The sequence below is a fragment of the Adiantum capillus-veneris genome, chromosome 6 (genome assembly GCF_014529385.1).
Source record: "Adiantum capillus-veneris isolate H3 chromosome 6, ASM1452938v2, whole genome shotgun sequence".
NCBI lineage: Eukaryota > Viridiplantae > Streptophyta > Polypodiopsida > Polypodiales > Pteridaceae > Adiantum > Adiantum capillus-veneris.
Genome location: NC_140936.1, coordinates 58,151,675 through 58,176,038, shown reverse-complemented (window position 1 = coordinate 58,176,038; position 24,364 = coordinate 58,151,675). Strand labels below are relative to the sequence as shown.

General features: G+C 46.9%; 1 protein-coding gene across 1 annotated transcript in view; it reads right to left on the bottom strand.

The window, feature by feature from the left end:
• LOC147455563 (uncharacterized) overlaps positions 1-23,699 on the bottom strand; it is a gene marked incomplete at its 5' end in the record, with an annotated part of 145,776 nt that extends 122,077 nt beyond the window's left edge. The window contains one exon of the mRNA XM_086514319.1: positions 23,560-23,699. Within this exon, the coding sequence (XP_086370445.1) occupies positions 23,560-23,699 (140 nt within the window). The remainder of the gene's footprint in view (positions 1-23,559) is intronic.
• Between the last annotated feature and the right edge of the window lie 665 nt (positions 23,700-24,364).

Below are 24,364 nucleotides of genomic sequence, written 5' to 3'. Positions count from 1 at the left end.
ATGGTTTGCTCAAGGGAGAAGACTGTGAATTCAATACTGGCGTCAAGGAAGGATCAAGCAAGAAAAATTCAACGAAGAAGCACGTTCCCAATGAGGCTCCAAAAGGGACTCAGGAGCCAGCCAACGCAGGGAAAGGCAAAGCTTCGGCTGAATCAGAAAAGGGACCAGCGAAGAAATGGAAAAGACGTTTTCCTCGCAAGTCCGAAGAGCAAAAGAAGGTCCTGAGGTCAGAGAACAAATGCTTCATCTGTGAGCAGCCTGGCCACATTGCTTACAACTGTCCTACAAAGAAAAGACTAGCTGATTCTGAAGACAAGGAGGACAGGAAAGGCAAGAAGCCCATGGCTGGTCTAGTGCCAGATATGGTGAGCGACAAGCCAAATTCAGATACAAGTGAGCTTTGCAGAGCATGGGGAAAGATCAGGGATCAAACAGTGCTTATTTTCTTTGATCCAGGTGCCAAAGCCAACTTCATTTCCCCAGAATTGGCTTCAAAGTTCGGAATCAGACCTGAAGAGATGGGGTATACAGCAGAGGCAGGTTTGGCATGTCCTGGCCATACAGAGAATGTGACACCCATCATTGGAAAGCTACGCCTACATATCTTGTCCTATGTAGATGCTGAAGAATTTTACATCATGCCACTGGACGGATGTGATGTGTTGTTAGGTATTCCTTGGTTGTTTCGTGTACAGGGAATCATGGATGCCTACAACAAAAAGATCACTGTACAGAGCAGGGAAAAGACTCACATCCTGGATGTAAAGCTTAAAGGGGAGTCTATTCCCACTGTATCAGCTTCTGCTATTACTTCTGTAATGAAAAAGCATCTTTTTGCGTACTTGGTTTTTGCACGTGAAGTGTCAGATTGTGATGAATCAAATTTATATGTGCTAGATAAAGAAAGTCAATGTTTTTACAACAGTATAGTGACTGTTTTTCCGATTCATTACCGTCTCAATTACCGCCAGAGAGACCCGAGGACCATGCGATAGATTTGGTGCCAGGCAATAGCCCACCAAATAAGCCTCCGTACAGGGTTAGTGCGGCTCAACAGAAAGAGATAATGGGCCAAGTACAGGAACTGTTAGAAAAGGGGCTGATTCAGCCCAGTTCATCTCCATTCTGTTCTCCAGTGTTGTTGGTGCAGAAAAAGGATGACTCATGGCATATGTGCATAGACTACCGTGCACTGAACAAGAATACCATCAAGAATAGGTTCCCTATACCTAGAATTGATGATATTATGGACAAATTAGAAGGAGCAACTATGTTTAGCAGGATAGATCTAAAGAGTGGGTACCATCAGATCCGCATTAGATTAGAGGATGTGCACAAGACTGCTTTTAGAACGACATTTGGCCTTTACGAATTTTGAGTGATGCCCTTTGGTCTCACAAATGCTCCTGCTACGTTCAATAGGATGGTGGACAGAATTTTCCGTCCACACCAGTAGTTTGTTGGTACATTCTTTGATGACATGATAGTCTACTCAAAGAATGAAGAGGAGCATAGGCATCACTTGGCCATTGTGTTCAAAGAGCTACGCAATCATAGGTTGCTCATCAATGCAAAGAAAAGTGAATTTTTTCTGGAAGAGATCCACTTTCTGGGACACATTGTCTCAAAGGATGGTGTCAGAATGGATCCTGCAAAAGTTGAAGCGATCAAGTCATGGCCAGATTTGAAGACGATGCATGACGTCCGAAGCTTCTTGGGACTATCCTCCTATTACAGAAGGTTTATCCAAAATTTCGATGAGATTGCTTCACCTTTACATGCTCTTCAAAAGAAGGCAGTCACCTTTAGATGGACACAGAAAGAGATTTCAGCTTTTAATCTCTTAAAGGAAAAGATGACTTCAGATCCAGTCATTGTGTTGCCAGATCTTAGGAAGTCATTTGTGGTCCAGTGCGACGCCTGTGGTAGTAGCATTGGTGCAGTGCTAATGCAAGATGGCAGGGTAGTAGCCTATGAGAGCAGAATTTTGCAAGGGCCAGAGATGACCATGCAGGTCTATGAGAAAGAGTTACTGGCTGTGATTCATGCGCTCTTAATATGGAAACACTACCTGCTAGGTGCAGATTTCGTTGTCCAAACGGACCATCAAACCTTGCGATACTTCTTGACACAGACAAAGTTATCTGAGAAGCATATGCGATGGGCAAATATCTTGTCCATGTTCCATTTTCAGATGGTGCATGTGGAAGGCAAGAAGAACGTAGTGACTGATGCCTTGTCAAGGAAGCCACAAATTTCAGCTGTGTCAATTCCTTATCATCATGAACTTGAAGATATGAGAGAACAGTATGCAAATGATGAAGATTTTGCAAGGGTCTTCGAGCAGCTAATGGATGGACAACGTCATGAACACTATCTTCTCAAAGATGGGTTCATGATGATGCATGGCAGATTGTGTGCTACAAAGCCATTGCGACGTAAAGTTATAGAAGAGAGTCATGTCCCACCGTATGCAAGGCATCGTGGTATCGATGCTACAGTTAAAGCGGTTGAGACATTCTTCTATTGGCGTACATTGAGAAGAGATGTGGATGCCTTTGTGCGAGAATGCCTAATTTGCCAGAAGGTCAAGTTTGACAGGCAAAAGGCGCCAGGGTTATTGCAACCACTACCTGTTCCAGATAAACCATGGGAAAGTATTACTATGGATTTTATCTTTGATCTTCCGAGAACGCAGACAGGAAACGATGGTATTTGGACCATTATTTGCAGATTCAGCAAACAGGCTCATTTTATTCCTGTCAGGAAGAAGATAAAGCCAGATCAGATGGCACGCTTGTTTATGAGCAATATTTTCAAGTATCATGGCATGCCACAGTCGATTGTTAGCGACCGTGATCCACGCATGACAAGTTTGTTCTGGAGAGGCTTGTTTGAGAATATGGGACAACGCTCAAATTCTCTTTGTCATTTCATCCTCAAACAGATGGGCAGTCAGAAGAGGCAAATTCTACTGTCCTAGATCTGCTGAAGTGTTATGTGTCAGAGCATAAAGGAAAGTGGGAGCAGTATTTGCCATTGGTGGAGTATGCATACAATAATACAGTGCATTCATCAACTGGCAAGGCACCTTTTGAGATAGTTGAAGGTGGCAAGAAAGTTCCTCCCATACTGCATACAAAGGACAAGATATTTGAAGCAGATAAGTATGTTCAGGACATGGATGAAATGTACAAGAAGGTCAAAGTGGCCTCTCAGGCAAAGCAAAAGAAAGCAGCTGATCGTCACCGTCGTGAAGTGGTATATTCACTTGGTGATTGGGTGCTTTTACGCTTTGAAAAGGCAAGGTTAAAGAAGATGAAGGGCAAGGAAAGACTGTTTCCAAAGCTCAACATGCGTTACTATGGGCCTTTTCAAGTGTGCGACATAATCAGTGATGTTGCATATAGGCTGAAATTGCCTGACAGTTGGAAGATTCACAATGCGTTTCATGTGAGTCTTCTCAGACCCTATGTGGGTGATGTGCCAGAGGATATGCCAGCTGAAGATCCGCCGGAAGTCGAGGAACTTGACGAGATCTTGGTCCCGGAACAGATTTTGGCACATAAGGAAAGGAAAGTGAAAGGCAAGGTTGCTAGGCGTTACTTGGTAAAGTTCAGAAACTATCCACCAATGGATGCTAAGTGGATGGAAGAAGGTGAACTTGCAGAGTCACCAACTGTGTTATCACTTTACCTTGAAGCCTTCGATTTGCAACCTACCTTGACCCCATGAGTTTCAAAGCTACATGGATTGTCAGTGTGACAATGGCTTTTGAAACAAATGATGTACATGGTATTTAAAGTGAGCTCAAATGAAATACATGTTACATGAATGTTAGAGCTGTACAGATTGTCAGTTTGGAAATTGCTCTTATGGAATGTACAAAAGTGTGCTTAGTGCTATAGAAGTGAGTATTTCTTGTCAGTTTGTCAAGGATACAGCAATTGCTTCTATTAAAGAGTACATGTTTAACTGCATTCTTAAACTGTCGGTTTGGGTATGCTCGAAAGTGTTACGGGATCCAACGTGTACTATAAGACAGTGGCAAAATGTGCAGCTACCATTTTGTCATTGGAAAGTTAGTGACTCAAAGCAATGGCACAATGCGAAGCTACCACTATGTCATGGGGACAGGGTTCACACGCAAGCAATACATGAGTCGACGAGGTGTTGAATACACCAGGGTTGACAATGCGCATGTATGTGTCGTACATGTGTCGACAGGTGTTGAATACATCAGTGTTGACCGTGAGCATGTACGACATAGATGCAAACGAGGACGTTTGAGATTTCAAGAGGGGGGTATGTCACCAGCGTGTGACTACTATCTATCCTTTTTGTTGATTTCTTTCTTATTATCTATTTAATTTCACTTTTTGAAAACACCCCTCGGGAAATCTAACTGCCCTGCATTGCATAGCTAGTGTGGAACTGTCCACAGGGAGTCCAAGCCCGAGGGCAAGAGAGCACTAAAGTTGGACAAAGACTATGGTTGGCCAAGTGGGGTCATTGACTAGCCAAACTGGAATCCTTTGTTACAGAGGCTACATTTCAGTTCTGGGTGTGGCTGCAGTGTACAAAGAGGGTCAGATGACCTAGAAAGATACAATGGCAGCATCTCCTAAAATTTAGGAAACTGCTATTTTGGGACTTGAACATGTGTTTGCGTCATTACCTCCGGAATGACAAGGAGAACATTTTTGTACTTTGCCGTGAAGTCAACTGGGCAACCGGTTGGGAGATTTTTAGGCGGCAACCCCGAAACAGGAAAATGCTTGTAAATGTGCCAAGTGGCACCTTCTGGTGCACTTTCCTCATGCAACAAGAAGTGGCGCTGAATTTGAAGAGCAAAGAGGCTCATTTTCAGCTTCTGTCACAGGTTAAGAGCTATGGAGTGCTTGCTTTCCCTCCTATGTACAGTGCAGTGCCAGGAGTGATGCCCTGCACGCTACGCACTGCCCTCTCTCTCCCCTATGGCAGTATGTTATGCCCCACTAGTGGGCTTTTCATTTGACCAATGTACAGTTGTGTGGGTTCATGCGCGATTGCCGAGGCAAGAGCCTCTTGCACAGGTACTGGATTAGCTAGCGGCTAATCCCCCGCAGGTACAGGTGATTCGGAGAGGTTTCACGCTCGAAATCTCGTCCGATTCAAAGGGCAAGTAGCCCTACAGGTGCGGGAGCTCGAGGACTTGCTACGGATGCGACCGGCACGCGAAACGGAGCCCGAAACAGTGAATTACAGCCTGCTGTGTATTTTTGCAGGTTTAGGGTTTTGGCCCTAAACGGTCCCTAATACCCCCAGGAGGTTCGGGGACGCAAGGGGATTGCTGTACAGGTGATCTGGCGCATTTTCGGGGCTGAAAACAGAGAATTCAGCGTGCTGCAGATTCTCGCTAGGTTTTGCAAAGTGCCCGTATGCGTCGGGAAAGTCAGTCAATGCGTGGGAATACTGACTGTGAAGGGTCCTAGTACAGTTATGCTGCCGAAATCGGGCCGGAACAGTTGAAATTCAGCCAAGTTTGTGCGGGGCAGCTTGTAGGGATCCACAACGTTTATTCCCTCTTTTGAACAATAAAGAAATACCGAAAGGGGCGCCTAAGTTAGGGGCCAATCTGGTGTCGGTCTACTCATACAGGTGCAATCTAGCAGCCTGTATCCCTCTCCCCTTTGTTGTGTCTTGAAAGTACAGGCAAAGTGGACGACAAATTAAATGGGTGAAAGCTAAATCAAGGTTTGAAGTAAAGTCTACCGCCGTTTTTGGATTGAACAGGCCGGTTTCAGCCTGAAGATGAGGATGCCTTTTGCTTGGGACAATCCTTAGTGTAGTGGTCCTTAGACTCCGGACAATGTCGGCAAGGAGGAGACCCTTCAGGTAAAGGACACTTACTTTGGTAATGCCCATATTCTCCACATCTGTAGCATAGGATGGGCCGATTAGACGGATGAAACGGGGGACGAGGTGGTCTCTTCTCTTGTTGCTGTATGGAGTTGGAGGCCGAGGAGTAGAAGCTCTGAGGGGCTGAAGGAGCATGGGTATAAAAACTTTGAGACGGAAACGTACTTGACATACCTTGGACAGTAGGTGTATTGAGCAAAGGTGGCATGTAATTTGGATGGCCATAGGAGGAAACCATATTGGATGTTGGTGCTAGCCCTTGTTGGAGTGAAGGAACTAGACTTTGTTGTATTTGCCGCAATCCCTTGATGTAGTAGCAATCCTTGTCTTCATGCCCAGACTTTTCACAGAAGTGGCAATAAGCTCAAAGGGGACAGTCCTGTGAAGGGTGTCTTGAGAGCGACATGAGCTGCACCATCCCATAGCTTTAGTCTCCTGCTGAGACCGAAGCTCATCTAGCTCTCTTTGATTTGATCCAAAGCCTCGTGATGTGGGGGCTTCTCCTGTCTAAGAGAGATTGATTTCTCGTCCTAAAGAGCGCATTGTAGTTTTAGGGCTTCAAGTTCCCTACGTAAAGAAGTCAACGGATTAGAAGGACTTTCCGAAAACACTGAGGGGGTCTCTACCTGCGAGGAGTTGGTGAACAGCCTCCTCGCTCCCTCTATCCTAGTAGCAACCGCAACAAACTCCTCGAGAGTAGCGTCAGGTCGGAGACTCTCTCGGAGTTTTTGCTGAGAAGTTTTGGGAAGAGCCTTCTCCACCCACTTCTTAACCATAAATTCCCCCCGTTGCTGAGGAAGCTTTGCAACCAGAGACTTGGTTTTAGTCATGAGTTCTCGCTGGAGCACCATGTTGGCCAACTCATCCAAAACCTTTTCCTGGTAGTCACCTGGCTTGAATGCTGCACAGAACTGTTGTCTTAAAGCTGCGAAAGTTGCGAAATGGTTCTCTGCAAACTGACTGTACCATTTATCTGCTAAGCCATCCAAGGTAGATGGAAAGAGTACCAAATAAGCATCTTCTCTATTAAGGCCATGACCTTACAAAGAGATACAAACCTCCTTGCATGGTCGTCTGCATCTTCTGAGGAGCGTCCCTTGAAAGTAGGAAACTTGATGTTTATCTTTGCCAAAACACTGGTCAACGCCTCCATGGCCGCTTGCTCAAGAGCCTGTTGCTCAATAGCTTGCTGTAACAAAATGGGAGAGAGCTTTACTGGGGAATGTGACCTGGAAGATGTAGAATTGGATGGAGGAATGGATGATGCTGTATGTGGAGGTATGGGTGATGAAGTTGGTGGACTTCTACTAGGTACCAAGGGTTGACGTCTTCTGTTATAGTGCTTCAGAGGACTCAGTAGTGCGCTTTGATGCTCTAATGAACCCCTTGTATGTGTCATGCAGTGACCACAAACCCCACCAAGCTTTGGGCAAGAAGACTTTTCACTGGTTGAACACAAGTCTAGACTCTACTAGACCAGGGCGAGTGACTAGACCACCTGGCTGGACTAGGGATGAGGAAGGACTAGAGCAGAACGAGAGCTGGTTGGACCAGGGCGAGAGAGGACCAGACCAGCAAGGCGAGAGGGAACCAGACCAACAGGCTCACTGGGCAAGGCGAAGTAGGCGAAGCTAGGTAAAACCCAGCTAGCTCCTCAATTTGCACCTCAACAAAGAGTGAGACTTCAGTTGAGGTCCCACCGGGTGTGCCCAAAATGAGGGCACCTGTAGCGCGGATAGTGTGTCGTGCTCTCTACAGTGGGTGCTCCTCAGTGCAATGTGCGTAACATCTCACTCAAAACAGAATGAAAACAAAGGAAACAATAGATAACAGTTGATCAACAAAGAGACACAATAGCAGAGCAGAACATAAAGACTCGACTATCTCAAAGCCGATACAGACTGTGGCGTGGCAGCACACTCAGCTCCAGCCCAGAACTCACAAGTACAATGGGGTGTCGAGGCTCAGATGTGCAGGGATGGTGCCGACGTGTTGTGTATAGACTCGCTACTCTAGACAACGACGTTGGACCATATATAAAGATGATAATCCCCACCCAACAGCTACTACTCACATGTACAATCATAAAGAGCCACCAACAGCTCATAAATGTCAACCATCTAAGTCTATCCCAAATTGGTGGTGACCTGGCCAGATGTCAACTAGACCACCGTCCGTATCCCTGCCACGTGTCATTGCCCTACCCAGAGAGTCCATCCAGCGTGTGAACCAGACCAAACCAACTGTACTATGTGTCCTGTGAAAGTGACACTGTAGCCTGCTACACCGATGATTGAGACTGACGTGCCAATGGACACGGGAAGCTAGCAAAGCTACCCACAGGTCCCAGGGCACAAGGAAAGAAAGGAAAAAGGGAATCAACTGGTAGATCAAAGAATTACCCGAAACCAGGATAAGATTTTTGAAGCGGATTAGTATACGAGAGATTTGGATACTGTGTTCGCGAGGCTCTTGAGCAGTCTCAAGCACGACATAAGAAGGCAGCTGATAGACATCGACGCAACTTGTAGTTAAAGGAGGATGATTGGATGCTCTTACAGTTTGAGAAGACGCCCCTAAGGAAATGAAAGGGAAAGGAAGGCTTTTTCCAAAGCTAAGTATGCAATATTATGGCCCTTTCCAGATTCAAGATAAGATAATGATGTATCCTTCAGACTGAAGTTGCCAGATACTTGGAAGATTAACAATGCTTTTCATGTGAGCCTATTGAAACCTTTCAAGGGTGAGGTATCAGTGGACAGGGAGCCCGAGGAGCAACCTGAAGTGGAAGAGAGCGAGGAGATACTCCTTCCGGAACAGATATTGGCTCACAAGGAAAGGAAAGTGAAAGGTAAAGTGATACGGCGTTTCTTAGTGAAATTCAAGAACTATCCGGCATTGGATGCGAAGTGGATGGAGGAGGAGGACCAAGAAGATACTCCTTAGATAATGGAACTTTACCTTGAGGCTTTCGATCTAGCTTCGACTATTCCAAGATCCCAAAGGTCAGCAGGGTTGAATCTCGTGCAGACAGAACTACACAAGACGGGAGTCACTCCGCTCCTTTGTCACACTTTACCCAGATGGAATAAAGTCACTCATTTTCCTTTGGATTTCACAAATACTGATGGGCTCACAGTATTCTGTTGGATGATTTTATGAAAGAAGTACTTCGACATGAGAATTCCGAAATGAATCTCATTTATTTGTGCTCTCTCATGCGAGTCTGAGTGCATGTTTTCGGTCTTCAAATTCCATATGAGATGGTGATAGCAATAAAAATTAGTCAATCCGATATCACTGAAATTTGGGATAGATCTAGATACGAGTGCTAAACACGTTGCCGAGAGATCATGGTCCGACATCTTGATGGACTTTATGTGATTTGATTTGAATGTGATGTGAATGATCAGTGACTGTCGTCTTTGTGCAAGTACTGGATTTGTGTCGTCTAGTGCATCGGTGCTTAGAGTCAGTGTCTATTGAATTGGTTTTTGGCTTATGTTGGTTTTTCAGGCATAATCGAGGGCAATTACAATTCTTTCAAGAGGGGAATATGTCAGAAAGTGATGACGTGGCATGTCCACCAGGAAACTGACAGATTTGAAAGATGTACCCTATAAGTTGGAACTACCCTATAAGTTGTTCCCCGTCCGATGGGCCCTGGAGGGACACAAGAACCTTAAAAAAAAAGGAAATCGCGAAAGATTGCTGACATGGCAGGCTGCACGGACATCCGCAGAATCCACTGCAAATCATGCCATGGCATCCATACGGATTTCCGCAAATTACGGAGTTGCCCTAGCGCTAGCTTTTGGAATCAAATGCTTTTGAGACTTGAAGTTTTCATGTGATTGCTTGTACTGTTTATAAGAGCCCTTGGGGCCTCACTCTGCAAAGCATCTGGACGCAGAGTCTGAGAGAGAGGTCCCTCTAGAGTTGTACCTTGTTGAGATCAATAAATAAAGAAATACCGAAAGGGGTGCCAGTCTTTGGGGCCAATGCTTCTGGGCACGGAACTCCGTCGTGCCGTGTCGACACTCTCTCTCTCTCTCTCTCTCTCTCAAAGCTCAGTGATTTTGAAGTTTCTACTCGTGTGTTGCTATTGATTTTTTGCTTGGAGTGTCCAAGCCTATTACAACAGCACAAGGAGATACATCATGTTGGTATCCAAAGATCGCAGCATGGTTTGAGCTACGTGGTTTCTCTATGGACAAGCTCCCTCCCTTTCGGTATTCTCTCGATGCACCCTCTCTCTCTGTAGTATGGAGGGAGCTCACTAGACTTATACGACACGACTTGTTTCAGTTGAATACCCAAAGGACATGGATGCAACCTCTATAGGAGCTAGGCACGAAGATGACTACATACAGAGAGCATTTCTCCCGCTCACAGAGGATGGGTTCTTATCTAGGCTTGCCTACATGGACACACTTGTCCCACGCCTTACGATGTGCTATTGGACAAATTCAAACATCATCACACCAATTGGAGATTGAGACATGCCGATTTCGAGGCATCTCAGCTCAAGCCAGGTTGTCCATTGCCAGCAGTGTCAAAGAGAGCCAAAGACACAACTCCACTATATATGCCACTATACGCATACTAAGAGATGCGTGGCCACTTTTACTGCCTCTTTAGAGAGGGTTTTGGGCCTTTATCCAGAGTTATGAGATACCACGATCAAAGATGTCTTGGACTTTATCTACTGGCGTTTCAGTGACATTGAGCAAGGTTACTCTGAGAGAGAGGCTCACAGACCGGGAGACCACCCAGAGACGAATCACAATGTTCTTCCATCCAGTGATTGAGCAGAGACGAGAGCAGCCAAAAAGGAGGGCTATGGGGCATGTGCATATCACTAGCAGATTGAGTGATCAAGCAACAGAGTTGGGGAGATCCAGGAGGCCCACAACGAGGGGATGCTCCCATATCGCTTGCAGAGGTATATTGAGTGATCAAGCAACAGAGTTGGGGAGATCCAGGAGGCCCATGATGTCACGTGACACATCCAACCCTATGTGTCCGTGGACAAGCTACAGCATGATCAGGGTTCACTCAGTCCAGTCAGTCTAGATTAGAAGTGATCTGGCACTTTTGTGAGTCTATTCATAGACCGTGCATGCCCAATCACTTAGTGCAGATGCATATCCTCTGGTTGCACATAGCATGATCATAAGCATTCCCATCAGAATCCTTCAGGGGAATTTTCTAGTGCATTTAGCCTATTTTCCCTATTTTTGACTTTTTTTTCTTATTATTTTAAGTGACTTTTGTTGGAAAGTAGGTAGGGCAAATTGAGTAAGTTTGTATATAAGCAAACCTAGACTAGCACTAATGGGCAGAAGAGGCAGCAGGAGCACCTTGCTCAACAGGCAACTTCTCAGCAGAACCCATCAGAAGGCCTAGCGTTTTGCAGATTGCAAGACCTAGCATTTTTCCCATCAAGATCAGCCAACGATTTGCTTTGCAGATTCCGGCGACAGCAAGACCACAAGCCTAGCGTTTTGCTCCCAGATCTTCACCGCCAGAAGCTTCAGCACCTGGCGTTTTTAATCCCAGCATACCTAGCGTTTTTCGAATACCTGACCTAGCGTTTTTCAGCCATGAAGTACCTGCAGTTTCAGCCTTAAAAGAGTAGCAGAATCAGCCCCAAAGAACATCAGTTTTCAGCCTTCAGTAGATGCAGATTTTCAGCCCTGAAGACCAGCAAAAACAGCGTTTTCGGCAACAATAGATTTCAACCCATAGCGTTTTTGGACAACAGATAAAAGATTGCAGATTTCAGCCCTTATGTCGGTGTCATCATCCCCGTCGTCGTCGTCGACATAGCCCTAGACTTGCATCAGTCTCATGCATACCGTTTGTACCAGTTTGTGCAATCATAAGTAGACCACTCTCGTCGACAAGAGTGGGACCTTCGGAGGAGGGTTTTACAACGTCTCTGGTGTTGTATCTCTCTTCTCTCTCTATCTCTCAGTCTCATACACTTGCACGCACAGTGTCCATTCACTTTGTTTGTGATCATAGCATTCTCTCGCTAAGAACGAAAGGCTCTCCCTTCCATAAGAACTAAAGGAACCTTGGGCACAGTTCGGAGCACTCATCTTGAGCAAAGTGCAAACATTCATTCCGTTGCACCTAACATTGGTATCAGAGCTTTGGCAGTGTTCTGTATCACTCAAGGAAAGAACCACAAATTATTTTTTTTGCTTGTTGCGGTCGCACGAGCCCAAGTTCGCTTGGGCATGTCGATTTCTAATCGTATTTTTGAAGAGTGACAAGAATCCCAGGAAAGAAGGGCTTGTCCAGCCTCCCCTTGTGCCTCTTTTCACTCATTGAGAGCGGACCGTGCACTTAGCAGCCGGCCAATCGATGTGAGGTGGGAAAAAGCAACCTTGGTGTGAGCGCAAGGCCGCCAAGGGGTGCAAAGCGGGAACGAGAAGAACTCGGGTGAAGAGAAGACCCTTCTCACGGTTTGCAAGCGAAAGAAAACCTCAAGAACCTCAAGACCCTCAAGAACTCAAGAACCTCAAGAACCCAAGTTCCTCGTGAACTTAAGAAACCAAGACTTCAATGGATGGTCATCACTCGAAGCGGAATGGATACTTCGCTTGGAGGTGATGAGCATGAGAGAGGCGAAGAAGAATTTTCCCCACCAGGAGGTTTTTCCGACCCTCCCCCTTCCCCATCTACGTCAAGGATTGCGCTAACTGCTACGAAGGAGTTGGACCAAGAAAGAGAAGCAGAAAGAAAGGCCTACGAAGAAGAAATGGCAGCCATAGATCGTGACTACGAAGAAGAAATGGCAGCCATAGAGCGTAAGTACGACTTGGAAAACAAAGAAAGACTAGCAAGATTTGATCGCGAGAACAAAGCAAGAATGCAAGAGATGTTGCAACTTTTTTCCCAAGTGCAAGTGTACTTTGCACAGAATCAGGAAAAGGAGCCTCTCTCACTCCCTTCTTCTCCCAAGCATGACACACAGGATTTGCATGATTATGAGAAGCATGATGAATTGAATGATAATGATGAGCATGATGATTTGAATGCCAATGATTTGCATGATGATTTGGATGACAATGACAAGCATGATGATTTGCATAATCAAGATGTGATTTCTCACAAGCATGATGAGTTGCATGAAGATGATGTGATTGTTCACAAGGATGATGTGTTAGTGGATGCTTTTTCTAGCGAAGCTAATCTCGTTGCAGATTCGATCAATCACGAAGAATCGATCTTGGCTTTCGAGTCAAGGTCCACATATCTCCCACAAGAAGATTCGATAGATCCCGAAGAAGCGATCTTAACTCTCGAGCCTTGGTCCAAAGAACCCTTACAGGAAGTATTATGTGTTCGCATGATTGATACGCATGCATTGTTCGAGTGTTTCATTCGTGATCGTTTCCTGTATTTTAGTCAGCGTCTTTATGTGATCCCTTTTCCTAGGCATAACATATTGTACGTTGAGCACGTTTCACTCATGAATGAGCACGAATGTATGCGGATTGTTAAGCTGAAAAGTATGCATTCAAGGAAGTCACATTCCATGTCTCTCCCTTGGCATGACACATTTGTAGAAAGAGCACATGAAAGTATGAGCACCAAGCATGGGCATTTCCGTTGTGAATTGCCACAGTTGATTGTTTTAGATCAGAAGAGAAAGATTCGATCTCATTGTTTGCGTGTGTGTGGTGAACAGTTTGGCACTCCGTCTCTTTGTTCATCTACATTGCATGCACAGTCTTTGAGGAAGACAATATTTTTTTCACTCACTTTACATGGAATAGGTATGATCATGGTTTTGTGTTGGAAATGGTTTCAGGAATTTTCAGCCATGGAGATTCTTGAAGGAGGAAGTATGACTCTAGATGAAGTTGAAGCAAGGAAGGAGCCACAGAAGACTTTGTGTCGCTTTCGGCGCGGCCCAAAGAAGCAAGTGTTGCAGACCTTTATGAAGTTCACGTACCGCACGACCCACACATCAGAGTGGGCCGGCGAAGAGTCCCTTCCAGAATTCCAGATGCTGTTGGCGATCTCCCTCGACGCCATACAGTTCGGTACCAGTACCTCACTTTGAAAAGGAGGGGATGTCACGTGACACATCCAACCCTATGTGTCCGTGGACAAGCTACAGCATGATCAGGGTTCAATCAACCCAGTCAGTCTAGATTAGAAGTGATCTGGCACTTTTGTGAGTCTATTCGTAGACCGTGCATGCCCAGTCACTTAGTGTAGATGCATATCGTGTAGATGCATATCCTCTGGTTGCACACAGCATGATCATAAGCATTCCCATTAGAATCCTTCAGGGGAATTTTCCAGTGCATTTAGCCTATTTTCCCTATTTTTGACATTTTTTACTTATTATTTTTAAGTGACTTTTGTTGGAAAGTAGGTAGGGAAAATTGAGTAAGTTTGTATATAAGCAAACCTACACTAGCACTAATGGGCAGAAGAGGCAGCAGGAGCACCTTGCTCAACAGGCAACTTCTCAGCAGAACCCATCAGAAGGCCTAGCATTTTGCAGATTGCAGGACCTAGCGTTTTTCCCATCAAGATCAACCAACGATTTGCTTTGCAGATTCCAACGACAACAAGACCAAAAGCCTAGCGTTTTGATCCCAGATCTTCACCGCCAGAAGCTTCAACACCTAGCATTTTTTATCCCAGCATACCTAGCGTTTTCAGTAGTACAAACCTCAGCATGCAGCGTTTTTCAGCCATGAAGTACCTGCAGTTTTAGCACTAAAAGAGTACTAGAATCAGCCCCAAAGAACATCAGTTTTCAGCCTTCAGTAGATGCAGATTTTCAGCCCTCAAGACCAGCAAAAACAACGTTTTCCTTAGCGTTTTCGGCAACAGCAGATTTCAGCCCATAGCGTTTTTGGACAACAAATAAAAGATTGCACATTTCAGCCCTTATGTTGGTGTCGTCATCCCCGTCGTCGTCGTCAACATAGCTTAGACTTGCATCAGTCTCATGCATACCGTTTGTACCAGTTTGTGCAATCATAAGTAGACCACTCTCGCCGACGAGAGTGGGGCCTTCGGAGGAGGGTTTTACAACGTTGGAGAGGGGGAATGGGGGAACACGCCCAGCACAAACAAACGGGCCTCTCTATAGCTCAGGGTATCCACAGCACCCCTATCCTCTCAGAAAACACCTTCAAAGAAACAATTTACACTAGCAGACCATCGCCTGCTCAATTGCCACTGCTCACACTCTCTACAAACCACCACACAAGATACACCTACTACCACTGCCTGTCTCCACCCTCACACACACAACCACTCAATCTCACTCTCACTCAAAACACCATCGGTCCGGGGGGGCACACACATCCACACAGCCGACACCGAGGAGAAACATGAAAGCAGAAGAAAGAGAAGGGGGGAAGGAGAAACAACAGCACGGGAGGGAACTGTGGCTTGATTGCGCTTCAAAAAACCTATACACGGGCTTGCACCGCCATCATCATGACCATTTTCAAGCAAAAGTTACAAAGGGGCCAACTTGCTAGAGAACTTCACTTTGCAAGCTTCAAACGGCCCTCCAAAAGGCCAAGAAAAAGCCTCTAATTTGATCAATTTTTTGACTTTTATAGGGTGGGGGGTTCAATTTGGGAAATTGCACTTTAATTGGTCCATATGGCACCCATTTTTGGTATTTTTTGGGAAGAGGGGCACCGCCTTGCTCCATCTGCTCTCTTCTTCTCTCTTTTTTGCACTTTGGGGGGGGGGGTGCAATAGCGACATCGCTATTGCCCCTTGGCTTTTCTCATTTTTATTTTTATTTTACCTCCATTTTTATCCTTTTGAAGCTCAACCTTGCACTGCCCTTTTGGCCATTTTTGGTCCTTGGCCACCTTCCCATTTTGCTTTTGCTTTGGCCGGACGGCCCTTTAAACAAGCTTCTTGCCACGTGGGACTCTCACCTTTTCCGGCCTCATGCTTGTATCCTCTCTCTCTGCCGTGGGACTCACTCCCTTTTCACTACCAATAGCGAGGTCGCTATTTGGGGGGGGGGGGGGGGGGGGGGGGGGGGGGGTGTCAGTGTGACCCCTTCTCTTAAAAGTTCGGGCCTCGAGGGCCGTGTGAATGGCGCCATACTCACCTGCCACGTCATCAGTCAGGCCCACAGGCGCCGAGCCCGCCTCCAACTCACGTGTCGCCGCGCCGCTCCGCCAGGCCAAAACCGGCATCAGCTCCACCCCGCGCCCCACGGGCCACCTTGCGCCAAACACAGCGCCCAACGCTCACGCCATAGCCCACGCTCAAGGGGAGCTTGCCTCCCACACCCATACACTACAAAGCCCTTACGGCCTGGCCTAAATACTCCGCCGAATGGCCGCCCTCCAATGCATACGGTTTCATTCTTCTGCCACGTGTCAACTGCTGGCGGCACCCTCCTTTGGAATATTACCTAATAATTCCAAAAACTTCACAAAAAACCCTTAAGGGGATGCCTTTTCTTGGCCTTGCCATGCTTCACCGGGTAATTAAACTCCAAGCCGTCGAATCGCGCCGAGTCTCCACCATGTCAGGCTAGGGCCATACAAACCTCGCTGCCCTTTGACTTCTCTGAGTTCGCCATCCGAGGCCGCCAAAAAACGGGAAATGCATTTGTATGCACTCACCGCCAAATGCTCCATTTTTCTCCGCACTGTAACTCGATGCTCGGGGCTCACAATCACGAGCCGCGACTTCCTGCTGACTCCACACAGTACGACCTATCTGCTTGAATCTTGTCGAGGCCTAAAAAAATGCCAGACGGTGCCTTTCTCAATGCGGTCCAATGGGCTCAGACCCGGCCCCTGAAAAATCTTCAACTGATCATAACTTACTATCCAGAGCTCCAATTCGCAATCCGAGAAGACAGGCCTGCTCCACAAATCGAGCTCTACACATGAATGCACTGACATCAGCCCGGGCCACCTGTCCCCAGCTGCCCTGTTCGCCGGGGATATGCTACACACTCTTTCTTTAAATTGCAATATCTTGAGCACCGGAGCTCGGTTTGACAAGTCGTCTGGATCGGCTTCTAGAGCACACTGAGCACTACATTTTAGCACAAAAAACCCACATCTCGGGCAAAGAAGGCCACCAACCTGCTTGGATCTTTGTAACACACCTTTGGCCTAAAAAGCCATATCGAGCATACACCTCCGCTACCCTTTGGTTGCCTAGGGCCTTGGTACCCGCCCTAACCTTCTGCACTGCACTCGACTGCCATCAACATTCTTCCACCACTCCAAGCACTCCTTGGCAAACTGGCCACTCGCAACCAAGCATCTCCAAGAACACCAAATAGAGCACCAAACAAACCTAACATATCTGACCCGCCCTACCATCCATGTAAAGCTAGATCCTCATCTAGCAGATCCTGCACCTGTTCAACATCACACTGCAAAGCTACTTTGATGAGCATTCCCTTCAACCACCACTCACAGACCTCCTTACAAAGCTTGGACACCGCCTTGGAATCCGCATCACCTGTCATAGAGGGCACCAACTGCATAGGAAGCACCTCTAACTTGACTCCGCATTGTCCTTCTCACCTACCATGAACTCAATTCCAGCATCGTCGAGCTCCTCCTCGTCAATTGGCCCTTCAAGGTCAATAAGCACCACCTGCTTGTCCGCTTCAATTACCTGCTCTTCTACTACTGCATCCTCAAGCTCTGCCAATGAAGAGAGAAACTCGTTCTCTATCACCTCCTCCTCGTCCTCCTCCATAGGTACAACTTCTCTATCTCTCTTGGTAAAATTTTGCACCTGCTGCACCACTATGGCATACTCTACTACTATCTTTATCAACATGGCCATTAGCATGGCACTACACACTGGCTTTACCTGCTCTTCACCACATGTAGGCCTAGACTACTCCACTTGGTCTTCACTAAGCACCTCGGCTTGCACTTCATGCTGCTCCTCGCACATATTCACTACCTCTCCACTCACATGTAAGAGGTCAAACTCATCATACCTGGATTGGGATGACTCGGTCTCCCAACTCGTATCTGCGTCCATAGAGCTACTGTCACTCGACCCAGTCTCCTCTTCGGTTTCAAGCTCAGGAATCTCCTCTAGCTTCACCGCTTCAACCTTGTCTGCAAACCGCACTCCTTGCTCTTTATCACACCTTAACGGAGCCTCAACAACTTCATTCGAACTTGGTAGCACTTCCTTTGTCCACTCTGGAACCACCTGCACTTCCTCCACAATTGGAACCACTCTAGCCGGCATCTTCGGCAAAGGAACCATTCTGTCTCTTTGCAGCCAAAGAACCCTTGTTTCTTCTCGTACTTGCATTTCTCTTCGCACCACCTTTGGCTCGGCTACCACCGCATCACGTTGCCTTGGCATCACCACATTTGGCAAACTCTGCCTAGCCTCACACTTCTTCAAAATCTTCTTGGTTCTCCCTCTCGCTAGAGCTACCGCCTCTTCATACGACATCGGATCATCTACCTCCACTTTGTCTCGCACTTCTTCATGCAAGCAATCCATGAATTTACACAATTTCAAAAAACTGGCATTTTTTGCAGCAATTACCTTGAGTAACTTCCCCCAAAGGCCTTCGAACTCCCACTCGAACGCTTGAAAATCTCCCTCCAAGCTTTGCTTCAAACCACCCAACTTCCGCTTTACTTCATCCAGCTGCGCATCCGCAACAAATCTTCTCCGAAAAGCCGTCTCCAGGGCCTCGCAATCTACTTTTTCTTCTTCACCAAGGCTATCGAACCAGGAGCGGGAACATCTGTACCGCACCATCTTCTCTCGATAAACCGCTTTCCAACACGAACAATCCGTAGTCTTGAAGCCAAGTTTCCGCATCTTCAACCCCAGTGAAAATGAAAAATCTTGCCCAAGCCATCACTAGCAGCACCTGCTCTTCAAAGGCCGCACCTTTGGCATCACAAAAGTCACTGCTTCGACTTCAACTAGGAGCATCAGCATACTCCTCCATGGGGGCACCAGAAGATGGAGAGGGGGAATGGGGGAACACGCCCAGCACAAACAAACGGGCCTCTCTATAGCTCAGGGTATTCACAGCACCCCTATCCTCTCAGAAAACACCTTCAAAGAAACACTTTACACTAGCAGACCACTGCCTACTCAATTACTGCTCACACACTCTACAAACCACCACACAAGATACACCTACTACCACTGCCTGTCTCCACCCTCACACACACACAGCCACTCAATCTCACTCTCACTCAAAACACCATCAGTCCGGGGGGGCACACACATCCACACACAGCCGGCACCGAGGAGAGACATGAAAGCAGGAGAAAGAGAAGGGGGGAAGGGGAAACAACAGCACGGGAGGCAACTGTGGCTTGATTGCGCTTCAAAAAACCTATATACGGGCTTGCACTGCCATCATCATGGCCATTTTCAAGCAAAAGTTACAAAGGGGTTAGCTTGCTAGAGAACTCCACTTTGCACGCTTCAAACGGCCCTCCAAAAGGCCAAGAAAAAGCCTCTAATTTGATCAATTTTTGACTTTTATAGGGTGGGGGGTTCAATTTGGGAAATTGCACTTTAATTGGTCCATATGGCACCCATTTTTGGTATTTTTTGGGAAGAGGGGCACCGCCTTGCTCCATCTGCTCTCTTCCTCTCTCTTTTTTGCACTTTGGGGGGGGGGGGGCGGGGTGTGCAATAGCGACGTCGCTATTGCCCCTTGGCTTTTCTCATTTTTATTTTTATTTTACCTCCATTTTTATCCTTTTGGAGCTCAACCTTGCACTACCCTTTTGGCCATTTTTGGTCCTTGGCCACCTTCCATTTTGCTTTTGCTTTGGCCGGACGGCCTTTAAACGAGCTTCTTGCCACGTGGGACTCTCACCTTTTCCGGCCTCATGCTTGCATCCTCTCTCTCTGCCATGGGACTCGCTCCCTTTTCACTACCAATAGCGAGTTCGCTATTGGGGGAGGGGGGGGGGGGACCCCTCCTCTTAAAAGTTCAGAGGGCCGTGTGAATGGCGCCATACTCACCTGCCACGTCATCAAACAGGCCCACGGGCGCCGAGCCCGCCTCCAACTCGCGCATCACCGCACCGCTCCGCCAGGTCAAAACCGGCATCAGCTCTGCCCCGCGCCCCACGGGCCACCTTGCGCCAAACACAGTGCCCAGCGCTCGCGCGATAGCCCACGCTCAAGGGGAGCTTGTCTCCCACACCCATACACTACAAAGCCCTTACGGCCTGGCCTAAATACTCCGCCAAATGGCTGCCCTCCAATGCATACGGGTTCATTCTTCTGCCACGTGTCAGCTGCTGGCGGCACCCTCCTTTGGAATATTACCTAATGTTTCCAGAAACTTCACAAAAAACCCTTAAGGGACTGCCTTTTCTTGGCCTTGCCATGCTTCACCGGGTAATTGGAACTCCAAGCCGTCAAATCGCGCCGAGTCTCCACCATGTCAGGCCAGGGCCATACAAACCTCACTGCCCTTTGACTTCTCTGAGTTCGCCGTCCGAGGCTGCCAAAAAACGGGAAATGCATCTGGATGCACTCACCGCCAAATGCTCCATTTTTCTCCGCACTGTAACTCGATGCTCGGGGCTCAGAATCATGAGCCGCGACTTCCTGCTGACTCCACACAGTACGACCTATCTGCTTGAATCCTGTCGAGGCCTAAAAAATGCCAGACGGTGCCTTTCTCAATGCGGTCCAATGGGCTCAGACCCAGCCCCTGAAAATCTTCAACTGATCATAACTTACTATCCAAAGCTCCGATTCGCAATCCGAGAAGACAGGCCTGCTCCACAGCCGCGACTTCCTGCTGACTCCACACAGTACAACCTATCTGCTTGAATCCTGTCGAGGCCTAAAAAAATGCCAGACGGTGCCTTTCTCAATGCGGTCCAATGGGCTCAGACCCGGCCCCTGAAAATCTTCAACTAATCATAACTTACTATCCAGAGCTCCGATTCGCAATCCGAGAAGACAGGCCTGCTCCACAACTCGAGCTCTACACATGTATGCACTGACATCAGCCCGGGCCACCTGTCCCCAGCTGCCCTGTCTGTTGGGGATCTGCTACACACTCTTTCTTTAAATTGCAATATCTTGAGCACCGGGGCTCCGTTTGACAAGCCGTCTGGACCGGCTTCTAGAGCACACTGAGCACTACATTCACAAAAAAACCACATCTCGGGCACAGAAGGCCACCAACCTGCTTGGCTCTTTGCAGCACACCTTTGGCCTAAAAAGCCATATCGAGCATACACCTCCGCTACCCTTTGATTGCCTAGTTCCTTGGTACCTGCCCTAGCCTTCTGCACTGCACTCGATTGCCGCCTTTGCTTGGCATAGACCATTTCCTAGCTTGGACCAACTTTGGCTGTACCAACGTCTCTAGTGTCGTATCTCTCTTCTCTCTCTATCTCTCAGTCTCATACACTTGCACGCACAGTGTCCATTCACTTTGTCTGTGATCATAGTATTCTCTCACTAAGAATGGAAGGCTCTCCCTTCCATAAGAACAAAAGGAACCTTGAGCACAGTTCGGAGCACTCATCTTGAGCAAACCGCAAACATTCATTCCGTTGCACCTAACACATGATGAGGAGATGCTCCCATATCACTAGCAGCAGAGGTATATTGAGTGATCAAGCAACAGAGCTGGGGAGATCCAGGAGGCCCACGACAAGGGGATGCTCCCATCGTTGAAGGAGATTGCGGCAAAGGATCATATCTATATTGCGGAGACATGGGAGATGCCTTGTGCAAACTCTCACCTTGGAGAACATCAACACGATCATGCATCGACTCATGCTAGCCATCTCCAGATTCTGATAGACAAATCCACCATTTTGTATTTGTTCTTTGAGATACACACCCACCTTTTGTATATGTACCCCTCTTGATACCCACCTTTTACAACTTTAGTAGTATTTCCGTTTAGTGAGTTTCTTTCTTTTTATCCAAACCTTGTATCAGATTCACCATGATGTAACTCTTTGGTCCCATAGGTCATTTTGGCCTTTAGAAGATGTTAATATAACATTTCATTTATTTGAGATCTCTCTCTCTCTCTCTCTCTCTCTCTCTCTCTCTCTCTCTGTGTGTGTGTGTGTGTGTGTATCAAAGCTTATGGATGCTCTATTTCCTGGCACCATCTATGCCCTCTCCCAGATCGGCTCTCTCTCTCTCTCTGTGTGTGTATCAAAGCTTATGGATGCTCTATTTCCTGGCACCATCTATGCCCTCTCCCAGATCGGCTCTCCTGGTAGTTTTGTGGTTGCGTTTTTCCTTGGGAGGCAGCCTTTTGAGAAAATGCTGGCAGCCAGCCAGGTGCGCCTTGCGTTTTGCTTGGATTGTGAGCCTATGGCCCGGAGGGTTGCCTTGGTCCTAGGGCAGCCCCCCTTGCTCTCTACCACCAATTATGGCTGTCTCCTATAATCGATGGGCTGTTTTCCAACCATCTCAACATTTTTTTTTGAGCATGTGCAAGGCAACCCCCTCGGGGTGCCTTCGCCATTGGCATCATCTCTCCGCACTAGATCCGCTACTCCTTAGACACACAACCTCACCCAGTTCGGATCTGCAACATTTTGAGACAATGGAATCTCTAGGACTTGGACTTCGTATTTGGATCCACGGATTGGCTACAAGGGGTTTTGGCAATGGAGGAGCACTCTCCCAAAAAATGGCTTTCACTTACCATTTTTCTCTAAGAAAAGGAAAAAAATGCTCCTTTCAATTTTGTAAATTGTATAAATTTACAAAGCATTTGTTTCAACTTTGAGAAGCCTCGAGGGGCCACGTGAATGTCTGAAAAAAAGGCTACTGAAGAAAAGTAATGAAAAAAGAAAAAAAGCGCATGTAACCTTGGGAGATAGCCCCTATAGTGAAGACCCCACATTCCAAAATGAAATGAACTACTTTAGTCTTCAAAAGATTAAAGCCCCACTTGAGGGACACTTGTTCAACACGAGAAGATGCACAACATTTGAGGTCTCTTTTCTAACACTTGTTCTAACAAGCAAATAAGGTTGCCATGGTTTTATTCTAAGATCATGCTGACTATTAATAGACGCTGCAAGAAAACTAAGATTTAAAACATACACTCGGTGGGCTTCATCTGAACGGAGGGTGTCAAGTGCCATGGAACGCCAATGCCTTGTTCCTTTGTATTCCACAAGAGGGTGGCCATTCCCGTCTAGTGGCAATGTAGGACTTCCTGTATATTCTACAAGTGTGTGCTCATTTCCCTCTGGCAAAGATTGTTGCCCTACTTTTGTCTCCATAGCACTTCTTTCGTAGTTGCAAATACACATTTGAGCAGAGGCTCTGCTTGTAGACAGAAATACTAAGATTAACCATTAAAGAAAAAATGCCAGTGACAAAGCATTCACGCACACAGAAAGACTTGGTTTCAGCTTGATGCAATTACCAGTCCACAAAATTCCAACCATACATTTGATCTGTGATGGTAATTGCAATACACACAAACTTGGTTCCATAATGAAGCGTGCACTGATGGAGAATCGATACTTAACACACACACACACACACACACACACTTTCACAGTTTTACACACGGTGATACCCAAAAACATATCTCTCTCTCTCTCTCTCTCTCTCTCTCTCTCTCTCTCGAGCGCGCGCGCACGCAACCGGACAGCACTTTACCGGTAGGATGAAGGCAATGCGAAAGGCGCCCCTGCTTCAGATGCTGCGATCGTCCGGCATGCCTCCCTCTCGCCCACACTTCTCGCATGACCGTTGCAGGAGAAAGTACGTCGGTGTGACAAGCCAGCTGAAAGTCCTTTTCAAATGCGCAGTCATCGTTTTCCTAGGGAATTTTTTTTCCCCCGAAAACTTACATACGGGAAATGTGTTGAGGCAAAATGATTATGTTGGAAGGTCTTACACTAACTAGTGCTGCCCCCGGCTCCGCCGCCTCTCTCTCTCTCTCTCTCTCTCTCTCTCCCCGTGTCACTGTGTTCCCGAACTGCAGGCGATCTCTCTGCGTCATTGTGTTCCCGGACTGCAGGCGACACCCACCGGATGCAAGAGAGACTGACGCGTGGCGGGGGGGGGGGGGGGAATTCGCTCCCCCTTTATCTATTAGTGTAGAAATCTCTCTCAAATTTTGTAGGTTTCCTTACTTAAAATTTCAAAATTTGTAGGTGGCATTACATTAAACCTAAGTTTTTACCAGTAGGCACCCCCCAAACAAACAGGAGGGCGTAATTTGTATGAATCGATTGAAGAGTGAAAGGATTAGTGTGGTATCCCCCTAGCATGGCCTTTCTTTAGATATCATTCTTTTTGTAGTATAAAAGATATATATGTTTTTATAAGTTATTACTTTATATAGGTCTACCCAAGTAAAATTTCAAAAACCGAATAATTATTCATTGAGATTTTGAGGAAAAGAGGTTTTCCTATTGCTATCATCGGCTCGAAGTAGTCCCCACCTTTCACCATTCTT